Raw genomic sequence first — 16,023 nt, forward strand, 5'->3', positions numbered from 1 at the left:
AATACACATGAAAATGAATATTGTTGGTTAGTAAGGCTTACATTTTCAAAATTTGAAGAAAATTAATTTAGAAACAAACAAATTTCCTATGCATATACATACATCCTAAAAACACGTATTTGTAAGTTCTGCTATATGTATATATGCTTTCTGAGCTTCAACCACTACTACTACTACTAAGTACTATCGGAACAAATTTTTTGTAAAAATTATAGGAGACACCCAACTTGTGAAGTCAACACAAATGTCTAAAATAGCTTCATTTTGTTGAACTACTGATAGGCATTTTCCACACAAGGTTAGATCGAATAAAAAATGAAGACATATGTAAAAGGGTGGGGGTGGCACCAATTGAGGAGAAGATGAGAGAGCACCGCTTGAGATGGCTTGGGCATATCCAATGTAGGCCTTTAGATGCTTCAGTGAGAAGAAGTGACTTGTGCCAAGTTGATGGAGTAAAAAGAGGTAGGGGCAGGCCGAAAACAACTTGCGTAGAATAACAAGGAAAGACTTGAGGGCTAAGAACATAACAGAGAACATGACCTTGGATAGGATAGAATTGAAGAAATTAAATGATCTATGTAGACAAACCCAACTAGTGTCAAGAGTAGACTTTGTCAATTTGAGCCGGGTAGATCCGTTCACCTTCTTCATGAAAATTTTCTAAAGGATTCATTAGCGGACCCCAATTAGTTTGGGACAAAGGCTTAGTTGAGTTGAGTTGAGGCATTTTCCTATTAGTAATCTAGTTGTCTTGTTATTTTCACTCTAAAAAGCGGGTTAACAGCAAGAGATGCCCAACCCTTGAGTTGAGTTGAGGCATTTTCCTATTAGTAATCTAGTTGTCTTGTTATTTTCACTCTAAAAAGCGGGTTAACAGCAAGAGATGCCCAACCCTTGATTCAATGCTGTTTGGATGTGTTGTATTACCATGTTTCTTTGCTCTATCATCCAAATTAATCATTATAAAGATTCCATAACATATATACATAATATATTTCATTTCATTCTTGATTTTAACCTTCTGACCAATGGTTTGCATGGGTGAGGGTAAAAAAAATTGTTCTACTATCTATATTCAGAGTTGAGTGGGTAGATTTTTCTCATGTTAGTAGTGGTCGATGGAGTGGATCCTGTTGCATCAATTGGGTTGGTCCAACCATCATACTACTTCAGCTATGTAGTATGTACATGCATGCAGTTGACTTGCAAGCCTTGCTCGCGTACAAAGGAAGTAGTGGGAGCCAGGATTGATGGTAAATAGTAGAAACGGGTAAAGACAAAAAAAACAAACACGGATGAGAGGGAGAGGAGATATGAAATGGTAATAATGATAACAACACGGAGACATCAATCAATCGGTTGTCACTTCTACCAGGCTACGTGTACCCCCACACACCCACTATAATACCTTCCTACTCCAATTTCCTATTTGGTATTACTTTACATGGGCCTTCCATCAAAGTTTTGTCCCATTGCCATATCCTAATCCTCCAATTCGTCGTTCTTAATTGCACATTTAGGGACATTTAGGATATAGTACGGGAGTTTTGGAATGTGGTATGAAATAAACCTCTTGGTTCCATTTTGTTGCAAATACTGGTGTTGAGAAAATCATTTGGCAAAATCTGATTCGATACGCATAAATAAAAGGAGCAGTAAAAAGAAACAAGCACGAGATGCACACCAAGATTATGTCCAGAGATGGGAACACGATTTTTCACCGTAAGAAAACAAAATTCAAGGATTATAAAATGATTAACTCGTGAACCCGCAATCCGCAACCCTTTCCTTATCCTCAACCAAGATTGTACACAAGAACACCCAAGAGAAAAAACCCACAGGAGAATGTTGTCCCACTTAACAAAGCCAAGAGACCTCTCTTTGATCAGTGTTTTAACCTTGGAGAAAAACTCGAGCCTCTTAAGTTTCATTGGGCCGGAAAGAGCACATACCTGACACCATGGCCTATATGTATATCTGTTGCTTGGCCTACGAAAATCTGTTGAGATTATCATGGGGATGGTATTTACAACTTTCTTATCAAACTCAATTTCCGTTCAATAAAACCAATTTACACTTGGGTGCATTGGTCATTGGGGGTCCATGGCCACTAAACTAGCTAAGCATGCATGCGCATCCATGCAAGATAAAAGGGATTTTGCAAGTCATTGCGGGGGGGGGGGGGGGGGGGGGGGCTCAGGCTATATGTGCCTCCGTGCTGTAACCATTAGATTTCGAAATCAGTCTGATAGCTGAACCCATGGTTACATTACTAGCATTTTTACCAACATGAGCATGCATGAATGTGAACATGATTAATAATATGTCATCGAGACGGTCTACTTTTCACAATATATAATTTAGATGGTATGCACAAAATAATGGAGCAACATATAATTAACCAAAATATCAGAATCAGAAGGACAAAAATATGATCGCAATTACGTATATAACTACCTAAAACAAACTCCTAGTATCACAAGCTATCAAAACTGTCTACCAATCTTATTTACTACGTGCTCTCAAAAGAGCTTTGCCGACAAGCCTTTAGCCATGGGATCTGCCAAAATAAGTACGATGCTTATGTGCTCTACACATACATGCTGAACCTGAAGTCCCTCTCCCAGAGAACAAGAAATTGCAAATGTATGTGCATCGACCTCCAGGTTTCTTATTCTTGAAAAAGAATACCGCAGCAAAATTGTCACAAAAGATATTAATTGGCCTCTAAATAGAATCTGCCACATGTAGACCTGAGACAAAATTCAGCTGCCACAAGGCATGAATCGAAGACTCATAACAAACAATAATCTCTGCCTCAGTGGATGAAGCCATCAATTGTTGTTCAACACTCCTCTATAATATAAGGCATCATGTAAGCATAAAGATATAACTTGAAGTGGACATACAAATGTTCCGACATTAAGCAAATTCAGAATGAGAATAGGTGATAACCTCAAGACTTCCAGACTTTTTAAGCAAATACAAATGTTCCAACATTCTCTCTCTCTCTCTCTCTCTCTCTCTCTCCTTCTCTTCACCACGAACACGAGCAAAGCTCTCTCTTACTTTTTTTTTCACTTCACATAGATTTATCTATACCACCGTCTTTCTCCACGATTTTTGTCGTGTAGGTTTTTAAATTCATCACACTTCTCTCCTTTTATCAGAACCATATAACTGAGTGTGATTTTCATGGATCTACTTGCAACTGAGTATTTATAACCCCTGAGTCCAATCGGGGAAAAAGGTGGGGAATGGTTGGTAAAAAAACGCCAATAAATGGTGGCCCGAAAACGGCAAGTGGCTGATAAAAAATATTGAGAAACGGAGCCATGAAAGGGAGCTAGAAAAGGTATAGGCAATATCGTCGGCGCCGGAAATGGTAGTCAGAAAAGGTCATCGGAATTAAAAAACCATGGGAGCGGGAGATTTAAGGCGTAGTTGAAAGGGGAAAGCGAGTGAGAGAAAAAAAGTTCATGCGCAGGGTTGGACACGGGTTTTTGTTGTATATACAGGTGTTTTACCTAGGGGTGGACATGGTTCTGGTTCAAACCGAGGAACCGAAACGAACCGGCACATTTGGTTCGGTTCCAGCTATATATGGTTCAGTTCCGGTTCGGAAAATCTGGAACCAGTTGAAATTCGGTCCGGTTCTGGGTTTGGAATCCCGGAACCGAGAACCGACCCTACTTAGGCATTTGATAAAATCACCCCTCCCCCTTTTAATTCACCCCTCTTTAACATGTTCCTTTGCCTTTAAAATTTTAATGCACCCCCCTTTTACTGATTTGCTTCTACTTTAAGTCGTAAAAAGTAAAAAACCAACAAAAATCACAATTGTAAAATTATAAAAAGAAACCCTAGCTTTCCACTCTTACTGACTCCTTCTCTCCAACCTCGCAACCTGCAACTTGCCTTCATCTTCTCCGATTTTAAGTGAAAAACCAGGTATGCTCTGCTTTTATTCAAGTTCAATGGGTTTAATCTTCTTCAAGTTCTTCTCTAGTTGTATGCCCACATGAGAAATTGAAGGTTTTATGATTTTCTATATGCATGGCTCTCTGTGAGGGGTTTACATGGTTTTTCAGAAAAGAAAAGGTGAATATGTCATGAGATTTTGTGTTCTGTGAATTTCAAAGGCTATTTTCTCATTGGGTTTTTCCTTTTCTGTTATTTTCTTGCATTCTTCATCATATGTTGTGCTTTTATTCAAGGTTGGGTAAACCCAGAACCTAACCGAACCGAACCGATTATATATGGTTCTGGTTCGGTTCGGTTCCAAACATATATGGTTCGGTTCTTGTTCCAATTTTAGGGAACCGATTATATATGGTTCGGTTCTGGGTATGCCCCAAAACCGAACCGAACCATGTCCCCCCTAGTTTTACCAATGATCATTTTGTGACTGCAGCTCAAAATGACATATAAGGGCGGTCACGAATGCCGGTAAATCCTTTTGCCAGAAAATAGTATTTTTTCCTTGGTTTTCCTTTTCTCGGTAATATACCGGTGGTTTATTCTTGACAGCCAGTAATTTCCTATAATTGGGGGTGGTCACGACTGCTGGTAAATACTTTTGCCTTTAGTCAGTAAAACTGACTTTCTCTTGTATTGATTGTATCCCTTTTTTTCCAATTTAGTGGATTTGTCTCAGAGTTATCCCATCGTTTATCCTTTCATGCCGGAGGGTTTTTCACGTTAAATCTTGTGGTCTTGCTTATGCTTGTAGGTCGTCCATTATTTTGCTCTGTGGTTTCTTTTCTTTATTGGTGCTCGATACCGGAGGTGCACATGCATGGATCTTGGTGATCCAACTTTGAAAAAATGCAATAACAACATTGTTTCAAATGTAAATGAGAAGAATCCGTTACCGGAAGCCAGGGATGCTGATTCCTTTCACTGGATATGATTCCCTCCAGGTTTTCTCCTTGCTTCACAATGGGCGATGATGGACCGGCTTCCTCTTCCTTTTGTCGTGGATTGAAAAGGATGGATGAAAGAATTGTTATGTGCAACCAGGGACCTAAGGAGAGTTTTTTAATAGATGTTTGAGGGAAGGGACGCAACTCCTCATCACACTGGTTCCTCCCTCAAACAACCCTTCAAATCGTTTTCATCTCTTTTAACGGTAGCCATAACTGCTAACGAACTACACCAAGATCTTGGCCGTTGATCTTGCCAATGCCCCACTGACAGTTAGAATTACTTCTTAACATTCTTGGCAATATTCTTGATTCACACATAGAAGGAGAATTTTTTTTCTTTCTGTTTTCCGTTATTTCCTCACAGTTTTGGTACATAGAAAATGCTAGAAAAGGGGGTGGACGTATCTTGTTATGGGTATATCTACTGAGTCTAAAACAAAATAATATGTCGTCTGTACTTATTATACTCGTATAAAGTTGCAGTAACTTTTTTTTTCCTTTAGCATCTTACGATGGTTTTCTGCTTAAAGGAGAGGACTTGAACTTTTGGTACCGAAACTGAACAGTACAGTTTTGTTTACTCTCCTTATGTATACGTGCATCTCTTCATCTCTTCGATCAGCTGACCACTTGTAATTAATTACACACACACACACACACACAAAATACACTCTGTTTCATATACGAACAAACAAATGATATTACAGATACTCAATACATATCAACCTAGTGCGACTTGTGAAAAGCTGTTAGTTTGGCCTTTGTGGAAGGAGTTGAGAATTGAAAATGGTTGGTTGTGAGGAATGAACCAAGATTAAAATGTCCGTGAAAGATTAAAATGTAGCAAGATTTCTTTACAAGATATATGTCGCTTTCCCTTTTTGTTATGTTTTTGTTTATACCCTTTGAGATTAGGACTGACACTGGTGTTAAACAGTAAAAAGCATATCAACTAAGAGAAGCTTGCGTGGTGTAAAGTTCAAATATTCTTTCTGTGCTTTTAAATACTTTATTTTATTAATGATCTAGAAATTTCCTTGCAAGAGTCTTGTGGGTTTTCTCTTTCATTTTCATGTTCGTTTGAGTTATGCCTTGATAATTTTCTTACAAGATTCAATTGGGGCTTCTGTTTGAGTTTTTATTTTTTTAAATATTATATTAGTGTCAAAACTGACATATGCACTGCTCCAACCACATTTTTGTGTTTTCTAAACAAGAGTAAGTTGGAGCAGTTCATTCATTGGACTGCTGGAGATTGAGACAAGGAATAATGTGAAGTGGGGATTTTTATTTTTATTCTTTTATCCTTTTGATTTAGTATATATATATATATATATTACCCGTGGTCCCTGAGTTGTTGAGTGTGTTTCTTTTTCATGCCTTGAACACCACTCAAAAATGCTACAGCAAATCCTCTCATCTTCCTAGAGCTTTATTTGACACACTTGCTGAGCCAGGTCAGGTCTGAAATTTCCCTGGTTTGGAAAATGGGGTGAGAAGAGGAGTTGGAGCATGGGAGCTGAAAAAGTAAATGAGAGAGGGAGAGAGCGATGTTTGGGGATTTGGACGATACAAAGGGCAGGAGATTCTCCATGAAAAGGGTGGACTTTTGAGCACGTCAAATCATGAATTTAATGTGAGAGAGAGGTAAAACAGCAAAAAAGGGCAGTTTTTCTTTTTCCTCCCACGGCGCTTTTCCTCTTGGTTTTTCTTTTGTTTTGTGCTGCTTGTTCCCATTAACTCTTTTTTCTCCTCATGTTATACTCTGCAGAATAGAGGGGACGGAAAGAGATTCCTTTGCAGTGTAGGGGAGGTTTTTTATTTCCACACGTTAATAAGATCTCTCTCTATCTCTCTCACGCATCTTTTACCAGCTTGGGGGATTAAAGAAAGGAAAAGAGAGCCTGGCCTAAAGAAGACCTAATCCCAAAGGAGATTATCATTTTTCAAATAAAGAATAGAGTTCAGTTTTAAGCTAGCAGGCATGGGATCTTTAAATCTTTTTCATCTTTTACTGATTTCCACAACTGGGTCTGAAATATTCCATCAGCTTGTAAATGGGTTCTGTTTAACCTGCAATATTCTATTTGTTTGCTAATGGGTTGTACAAAGATGCCGTGTTTTGCATTGATGTGAGTGAACGAGAGAAAGCAGTGAAGGGATTTTGGGTTGTGGTTCTTGTTCTTGATGCTGATATACTTTGGCCTTAAAGGAAAAGCAGAAGATGATATGGCATGATATGAGAGAGAGAGAGAGAGAGAGAGAGAGAGAGAGAGAGAGAGAGACTTTTATTAAGCAATGAGGAGGAGGGGGGGATTGCTTGTTCTAACAGTCGTTTCTGAAGACAAGAATAGAGACAGTGCAAGGAAGTTATCTGAAAGCCATCAATGAAAATCCCACAAAAAGACAAACGAGGATGGTTGGATAGAAGGGAGGGTGGTGGTGGTGTCTAGTCTCTATTCACCATTAAATGCTTTCGTGTGAATGCCTGGGGAAATTCTCAAAGGACTGTTTTGTTCCACCTCCTCAAATTGGATCTTCGACAGGCTTTTTCAGCAGTATATTAGGAGGAGAAGCTTTTATTTTTGTGTTATCTATTCCATACCTTATGTTTGCCTTTTATTTATCTCACCCTTCTCTCTCTCTCTCTCCCCTTTTCCTAATTCCTACCTACTATATTAATCGCTAAGCAGCACGCCCTACTACATCACTCCCCATCCAATCCTTACAAATTTTCAGATTCTTGCCTCTTCATTTGCCTCTTCCATCATTCCTAAGCTCGTGAAAATCAGGCACCCAATCCGAGGGTAACCAAAGTCCAAAAAGAAAAGGCAGGAAAAGGTATAAAAGTATAAAACTGTGTATATTATTTATAAATATATTGAGAGAGAGAGAGAGAGAGATCCAAGGGTCGTGTTGTGAATAGTATTGAGATCCATAAGCATAAGCTACCGCTGCTACATTATCACTCCTCCCTGTTTTGGCAGATAATGTCCTGTCAAACAAACTGCATTCTGAGTTGTTGTATTAAAGCAAAGGAATGCAAAGTCCCCAATCTCTCCTCGGGTTTTTGGCTTGCTTTTCAGTGCAGAAACATCTCTTCCCTTTCCTTTCCTCTTCTTGAGGCTTTCTCAGCTATCCTCCACCGAAACTGACAAGTGCCGCCACTACTAATTGAGATATGCTTGGCTCATTGAGTTTTCATGAAGGAGATGATGAGTCAGATCAGCAGCAGCATCACCAAAATCCATCCAAGCACATGCGTCAATTGCTCATGGCCTGTGCCCAACTCATCTCCCACTCCGATTTCAACGCTGCCCGTCGCTTCATCCCTCTCCTCTCCTCCAACTCCTCACCTTATGGGGACTCAACAGACCGATTGGTTCACCAATTCACCAGAGCCCTCTCCATAAGGCTAAACCCCCAAACCCTCATCGCCTCTTCTTCCTCCGATGCAGCACCAGATGTACTCCACTCCTCTTATCTCTCCCTCAACCAAATCACCCCATTCATCAGATTCAGCCACCTCACCGCCAACCAAGCCATTTTAGAAGCAATTGAAGGTCACCACTCCATTCACATACTCGACTTGGACACAATGCAAGGAGTGCAATGGCCTCCTCTCATGCAAGCCATCGCTGACAGATCTAACCCATTCAACAACCCTCCTCCTACTATCCGAATTACCGGAATAGGCCATGATTTGGAAACCCTTCGCCGCACCGGCGACCGTCTCCAGATATTTGCACAAACACTAGGCCTCGATTTCCAATTCCACCCCCTCCATCTCCACACTGACCATCTTCTTCACCTTCACCTCCCTTCCTCAATTTCCCTCCTCCCTGATGAGACGCTTGCTGTTAATTGTGTCCTCCATCTCCACAAGCTCCTCAGCGATGACTCCCACGACGTCCGCCTCTTCCTCCGCGCCATCAAGGCCATGAATCCCAAAGTTGTGACACTTGCTGAGAGAGAAGCAAGCCATAACCACCCCAGTTTCTTGCAGAGATTCATGGAGGCATTGGATCATTACACTGCTGTCTTTGACTCCCTTGAGGCGACATTACCCCCAAACAACAGGGAGAGGCTTGCCGTCGAGCAGGTCTGGTTTGGGAAGGAGATCACGGACATCATCGCGGCCGAGGGACTACAGAGGAGAGAGAGGCACCAAAGATTAGAGAGTTGGGCAGAGATCATGAGGAGCTCCGGATTCTCCAATGTTCCCTTGAGCCCTTTCGCCTTGTCGCAGGCCAAGCTCCTTCTCAGACTCCATTATCCTTCTGAGGGTTATCAGCTCCACCTTCTCAATGACTCCTTCTTTTTAGGTTGGCAAAATAAGGCCCTCTTCTCAGTATCTTCATGGCACTAACCCTGATATTTTTCACCCACTTTCTTTCTATCTATCATTTTAATTTTTTTTTTATTTCCACCTTTCTTTCTTCTTCTGTCATTTTTGAGGAGATTGTTGTCAGCAACAACAACAAAAATTACTGCATTCACCAAAACCCAAAACCCTAACCCTAACTCCCTGGACACCAAAAAAATGTTACGGGCTTCATCCAAACCCCAGACCCTATGCCTAATTCACTGGACTCTCGTCTTACTTTCTTCTTCTGTCTTCCGTTTTGTCTACAAAACCCACAAAAAAGAAAAAAGCCTTTGTCTCTTTCAAAACCCTAACCCTAACTCTCTCTCTCTCTCTCTCTCTCTCTCTCTCTCTCTCTCTCCCCCTAGCATGCAAGAATGAAAATTGTGAATGTGTACGTTGAATGCAAAATGAACTAAGAACGGCTAATTCTTATAACGACACCCTTGTCATCCTCGAGCTTCACTTGCTTAGAGTCTTTTTGCCGCTGCCGTGGTTGGGATGGGGGGTAGAAGAAGCAGAAACCGAAATGTATCTTAGCGTTGCTGCGCACGGTCTTTCCTAAATTTTCATTTTTATTTTGCTTATAGTCATGTAATTCTAAAAAAATTCCTATCCTTCCTTCTCAAAGGCAACAGCTGTGCTGTGGATTATTAAATCCTTAAATCCCATGAATGAACTTAAACTATTATCTTCTGCATCAGCCTGTCTGTCTTTTGTTTTCCTTTCCCTTCTTTCTTTCCCTTCTTTATACTAATGGGTGCTTCACTAAAATATATTATTCCATTAATCCTTTTGTTTCCTTAGTTTTTTATTTGGATTTTGTTTCTTTTGGTTGTTACTACATGATATTTAATATTTATTAATGATATCTAGTTAGCACTAACCCTAAAAAGCAGTTGGTTGATAATAATTGTTACAAATGTCTTTCATTTCTTCTATGCAAAAAAAGCCAACTTGTTTGTAATATTCCTTTGTCTCCTTCCTCTTATCCTTGTTCTTCCAAGAAAAATTGCATGAGATTTCTTGTTTTCTGTACCAAATGCCCGTATATGCTTACTGCTGTCGTTGACACTATTTCATTTATCACCTTAATATCTGCCTTTTGTCTCCTCAGCAAAATCATGGAAGTTCTCGACTTGGGTTTCTGCTGCCCAACTTGTCCGCCGAAGAAAAATAATTCCTTTTCGCAAGCAGTGCTGATTCGGATCTCCTATGTCTGTTTTCTCCATAACCCATGATTCCTGTGCCTCTCTCTCTCTCTCTCTCTCTCTCTCTCTCTCTCAATTGGAGCTAGAGGCTAGGTATATTTGTTTTATTCCGAAGCGGCGAAGCCATTATGTAGATTGTGGTACTGAAACTCTTCTTGTGCATTTCTTGTATGAAATTGTTGTGCCTAGTATGTCAATATTGAAGAATATAATCAGAAAACGAAATAGATGGATGCAGATGCATTTATCGATTTTCAAACTATATAACCATTTATGAAGATTGCTTGCGGACTGTTGAAGAAGACATTGGTAGAGAACGAAGTAGTTGAGTAATTCCACTTGGTCACTAATGCAAAACGTTCGGAATGGAACAAGTCTTTTGTTGATTTTGGTATCTTTATAATTTTTATTATTATTACCTATCTAACGAGACCACAATCACGCTATTTGGACATGGTATGATGAAGTTATGGGCTATTTACGGAAGTGCTAGCGTTTCTATTATTGGATTTCTATTTTATGATTATCTTAGTCATACTTTTAACTTTTATTTATGTTGCTTTAGATGGAAGATTGAGAATAATTGTTTAGGTAAGCATGTAGGGTTTCTATTTTTAGGTTTTGTCCATCTATACATTGTAATGACATGAGGAAGGAAAAATAGATTTGAATAAAGTTAATTTTTAGAATATTCTATGTGAAGAGAGCCTTGGCTCTTTCGTGTGGTTGAAAGAGCTTGGCTTCTTTAGTTTTTCTCCAAAATCGTGGTATGAATTTTTCAAATCCCAAGAGTCATTTCAGTCACTGCTTATGATCTCCATCTTATGTTGCTGCCCCATGCTCCCTGAATCAGTCATTCTCCATAAAATCGTATCTCCTACAGTACAATCGGCATGTGTGAACCAATCTCCAAGATAAAATAACCTACCAGCTTTAGCAGATGTGCACTCGCTTAGGGAAAATTAAGGAGGGGTTTATAGGAGAACCAGAGAGTAAAATTTAAGAGAATAGAATCGTAACAATGTCATTGGGCATTGGGAATTATCTTTTTTATAGAGTAGAACATGTTCGGAACCAGTCAGGCAATGTGTATGTTTGGAGCAAGGTTTTAAATTTCGACAGAAATCTGAAATTCGGGTTTCCGTCGATACCGAAATCGAAATTGGGTGAACCCAAAATGTTACTTTATTTCGACCGAAATTTCAGTCAAAATTTCATTTTCCTAAAACTTTGGACCCCAAAATGTTACTTTATTTCGACCGAAATTTCAGTCAAAATTTCATTTTCCTAAAATTTCGGTCCAAAATTTTAGGAAAAGATTTCATTTTTTCATTATTTAATATTTCCCTGAAATTTCAGGCGGTAATTTCAGCAGAAATTTCCGGGATAAAAAATGACTTTTTTAAAAAAATATCGTCGGATTTCAAATTAAATTTCAAAATTTGGGCAAAATTTTCGGTTTCGGTGAGGACCGAAATTTAAAATGTTGGTTTGGAGAAAATGACCACTAACTTTAAAAATGGTCTGTTGAAACAATAAGTAAAACTTTCAAAATAAAAAGATGCTTATTTGATGTCTATTGAATAGAACCGTTTAGGAATTTAACTGCAAATTTTGTATATAAAAAAAACTGCTATATATATATATATATATATATATATATAGGAAATGTTTTGTGTGCAGCTGCACAAATAGCTTATCTGTGCATGGCTGCCACAAACTAATGTGGGGGGGGGGGGCACATTTTTGGAGGGATCTAAAAGCATTCATTTAGAAGGCCCTTCCATGGATTGGGTGTGTACAAAAAATCAGCCCTATAGGATCATCCTAACCCTGCCATTTGTAGAGGGAAAAAATGGGCAGAAACAGTTGGATCCCTCCAAAAATGTGGGCCCCCCATGGTTTGTGGTAGCCATGCACAGATAAGCTATTTGTGCAGCTGCACACAAACCATTTCCTCTCTCTCACATACACACACACACACATATATGTGTGTGTGTGCGTGTGTGTGTGCGTGTGTTCCTGAGCAACTGCTTCAAAAATTCATGTGGCCCACATTTTTGGGGTGATCCAAAGCATTCATTTGTAAAGCCCTTCCATGGATAGGGTGTGTACCAAAAATCAGTCCTGTAGGATCATCCTAACACAATCAAAGGTGGAGGGGAAAATGGACAGACACTGTTTCTGACCATTTTTTTCCTCCACAAGTGGCAGGGTTAGGATGATCCTAAATGACTCATTTTTGGTACACCCTATCCATGAAAGGGCCTTCCAAATGAATGCTTTGGATCACCCCAAAAATGTGGGGCCACATGAATTTTTGAAGCAGCTGCTCGGATAAGCTATCTGAGAAGCTGCGCAAGAATACTTTTATATATATATATATATATATATATATATATATATATATATATATATATATATGAGAAAACGGTTCCTACACATATGTGTAGATAACTTATCTACACACTAGCTTAAAATACAGTGGGGGCCACATTATTTGGGTGATCCAAACCATTAATTTTTAAGGCCCTCACATAGATAGGGTGTCCACAAAAAATCAGATCCATAGGATCATCCTAACCATTCAAACTGTGGAGGCAAAAAATGGACTAATTTGTAAAGGTTTAAAGACATCAATTTTACCTCCACAAATCATATGGTTGGGATGATCCTATGTATCTGATTTTTTGTAGACACTCTATCTATGTGAGGGCCTTTAAAATGGATGGCTTGGATCACCCAAACAATGTGGGCCCCCACTGTATTTTAAGCTAGTGTGTAGAGAACTCTCTACACATATGTGTAGGAACCGTTTTCTCAATATATATATATATATATATATATATATATATATATATATATATAGAGAGAGAGAGAGAGAGAGAGAGAGAGAGAGAGAGAGAAGAGTTTCTAGACACTAGTGTTTCTAGACACTAGTGTAGATAAGTTATCTACACACTGTTTAAAATATGGTGGGGCCACATTGTTTGGGTGATCCAAAGCATTCATTTGATGGACCCTCGCATAGATAGGGTGTGCCCAAAAAATCAGCTCCATAGGATCATTTTAACCATTCGAAACGTGGAGGCAAAAAATGGACAAATTTGTGAAGGATTATACACGTCCATTTTACGTCCACAAATCGTAGGGTTGGGATGATCCTATGGAGCTTATTTTTTGGGCACTCCCTATCTATGTGAGGGTCCATCAAATGAATGCTTTGGATCACCCAACAATGTGGCCACCACCGTATTTTAAACTAGTGTGTAGATAACTTATCTACTCTACTGTCTAGAAACTCTTTCATATATATATATATATATATATATATATATATATATATAGAGAGAGAGAGAGAGAGAGAGAGAGAGAGAGAGAGAGGGAGGGATTTGCTAGGGTCCATCGTAGAAGGCATTTTGCGGCTGGTCTGTTGCATGTTAAACCAACCACCTCATGAATGAAGATGGGCAATTATAAATTTGCCAAAATTTCTCATTTTTCACCTCCACAATTCCAAGTGTTGGGATGATCCTATGGAGTTGATTTTTTGGGCAAACCCTATCTATGTCAGGGCCTATCAAATGAGTGGTTTGGATCACCCCAAAAATGTGGGCTCACAGTGTTTCAAGCCGTCACCTCATATAAGCTTATATGAGGGGCCGCTCATACTCCCCCCCCCCCCCCCCCCCCACACACACACATATATATATATATATATATAAGGAAAATGATTGTGAGCTTGAAGCTCATATAACTTATATGAGCTTGAGGGCCCAAACACATGTGGGCCCACATTGTTAGGATGATCCATAGCATTCATTTGAAAGGCCCTTACATAGATAGGGTGTGTACAAAAAATAAGCTCCATAGGCTCATCCTAACCCATCCAAAAGTGGAGGGCAAAATGGACAGACACCTTTTGCTACAAATCTGCCCATTTTTGCCCTCCGCTTTTGGAGGGGTTAGGATGATCCAATGGAGCTGATTTTTCGGTACACACCCTATCTATGATGGGGCCTTACAAATGAATGGTTTGGATCACCACGAAAAATGTGGGACCCATGTGTTTGGGCCCTCAAGCTCATATAAGTTATATGAGCTTCAAGCTCACAATCATTTTCCTCATATATATATATGAGCTTGAGGGCCCAAACACATGTGGCCCCACATTGTTAGGAGGGGTGTGTACAAAAAATCAGCTCCATAGGATCATCGTAACACATCCAAAAGTGGAGAGCAAAATGGACAGACACCGTTTGCCACAAATCTGCCCATTTTTGCTGTCCGCTTTTGGAGGGGTTATGATGATCCAATGGAGCTGATATTTAGTACACACTCTATCTATGATAGGGCCTTGCAAATGAATGGTTTGGATCACCACAAAAAATGTGGGACCCATGTGTTGGGCCCTCAAGCTTATATAAGCTATATCAGCTTCAAGCTCACAATCATTTTCCTCTATATATATATATATATATATTGAAAAATGAGAACCTGAACACCCACGTGTGCCCACGACCCCATGTATGTGAGTGTGTATTTTAGTTCCACTTGAAATGGTCTCACCCATTAAATCATGTACCCCTTGAAAAGCCCAAGCCTTCCACACCACATCTTACAAGGGAGCAAAAGTTTCTTCCATTTTCCAATGTGGAGCTAAATTTTTTGCATTGAATTTCAGCAGATTCATTTACATGGAGCACAAACACATGCAAGAGGTCTTTGATTCAAGTTCTCGGAGACAAATTTATTGAAAGCTAGAGGGAAATTTTAATTTTGAATCTTCCCTTCAGAGTTTGAATTAAAATTCCAAGAGAAATAAACCGAAAGGGATTAAAAAACTTTCATTTATCTCATGTACTTAAATGTCCAAAGGTATGTTTCTTCCTTGAGTTTGTTATTATTATAATCATATTCATAATAGAATACTCCTTTAATTATTCTCGAATGGAACCATGTTTATTTGGCCTAAAATAACAAAATTAAGGTAAAAAGAAGGCAGGGATAGCATCACCTACTGACTACCATCGTAAAATAAAGATCGGATAAAAGAAACGATGCTGAAATTTCACATAGAATGGGTAATTGTCTGAGTATTAATTTCACAACCAATATCAAGAGGGTATCACTTGAGGACTCTCTCTCCATTTGACAAGATGGATGGTTGTACTACGACACACGAAACCTAATGTACCCCAAGTAAAAGAAAACTAGTTGGATGGATATGTGTGTGTGGTACCCAGTGCAGAGCAGTGCATTTAATATGATGAATCCATTCTATGGAGACGCAACATAGCTTGTACTTGTAGGTTGCCTTTGCTTTCAGTTTGATTGGCCAAAACGCAGACTGTTCAGTTTGCTGTTGATGACCCGCATGCAATTATTACAATGATATATGGGGATCTATTACATCCTGATCTATCATAGAGATTCTTCATTTATTTCCTTAATCATTGAACCCTGAGGAGAAAAACTACTTTGTCGATCATTCGGTAAAGTGGGAATCTGAATT

The 16,023-nt window shown here is 39.2% G+C and overlaps 1 protein-coding gene across 1 annotated transcript; it reads left to right on the forward strand.

The window, feature by feature from the left end:
- The first annotated feature begins 7,203 nt into the window (after positions 1–7,203).
- On the forward strand, positions 7,204–9,961 carry LAS (GRAS family transcription factor). The gene has a single exon (XM_077380475.1). It carries the CDS (start codon positions 8,113–8,115, stop codon positions 9,298–9,300), a length of 1,188 nt encoding a protein of 395 aa, XP_077236590.1. The 5' UTR covers positions 7,204–8,112; the 3' UTR covers positions 9,301–9,961.
- The last annotated feature ends 6,062 nt before the right edge of the window (positions 9,962–16,023 follow it).

Source organism: Tasmannia lanceolata, unplaced genomic scaffold (assembly GCF_043159265.1).
Source record: "Tasmannia lanceolata isolate RefF3 unplaced genomic scaffold, GAP_Taslan_0.1 ptg000006l, whole genome shotgun sequence".
Taxonomy (NCBI): Eukaryota; Viridiplantae; Streptophyta; class Magnoliopsida; order Canellales; family Winteraceae; genus Tasmannia; species Tasmannia lanceolata.

Coding starts and splice junctions, on each gene's coding strand:
- LAS (XM_077380475.1), top strand. CDS start 8,113: ATGCTTGGCTCATTGAGTTTTCATGAAGGAGATGATGAGTCAGATCAG.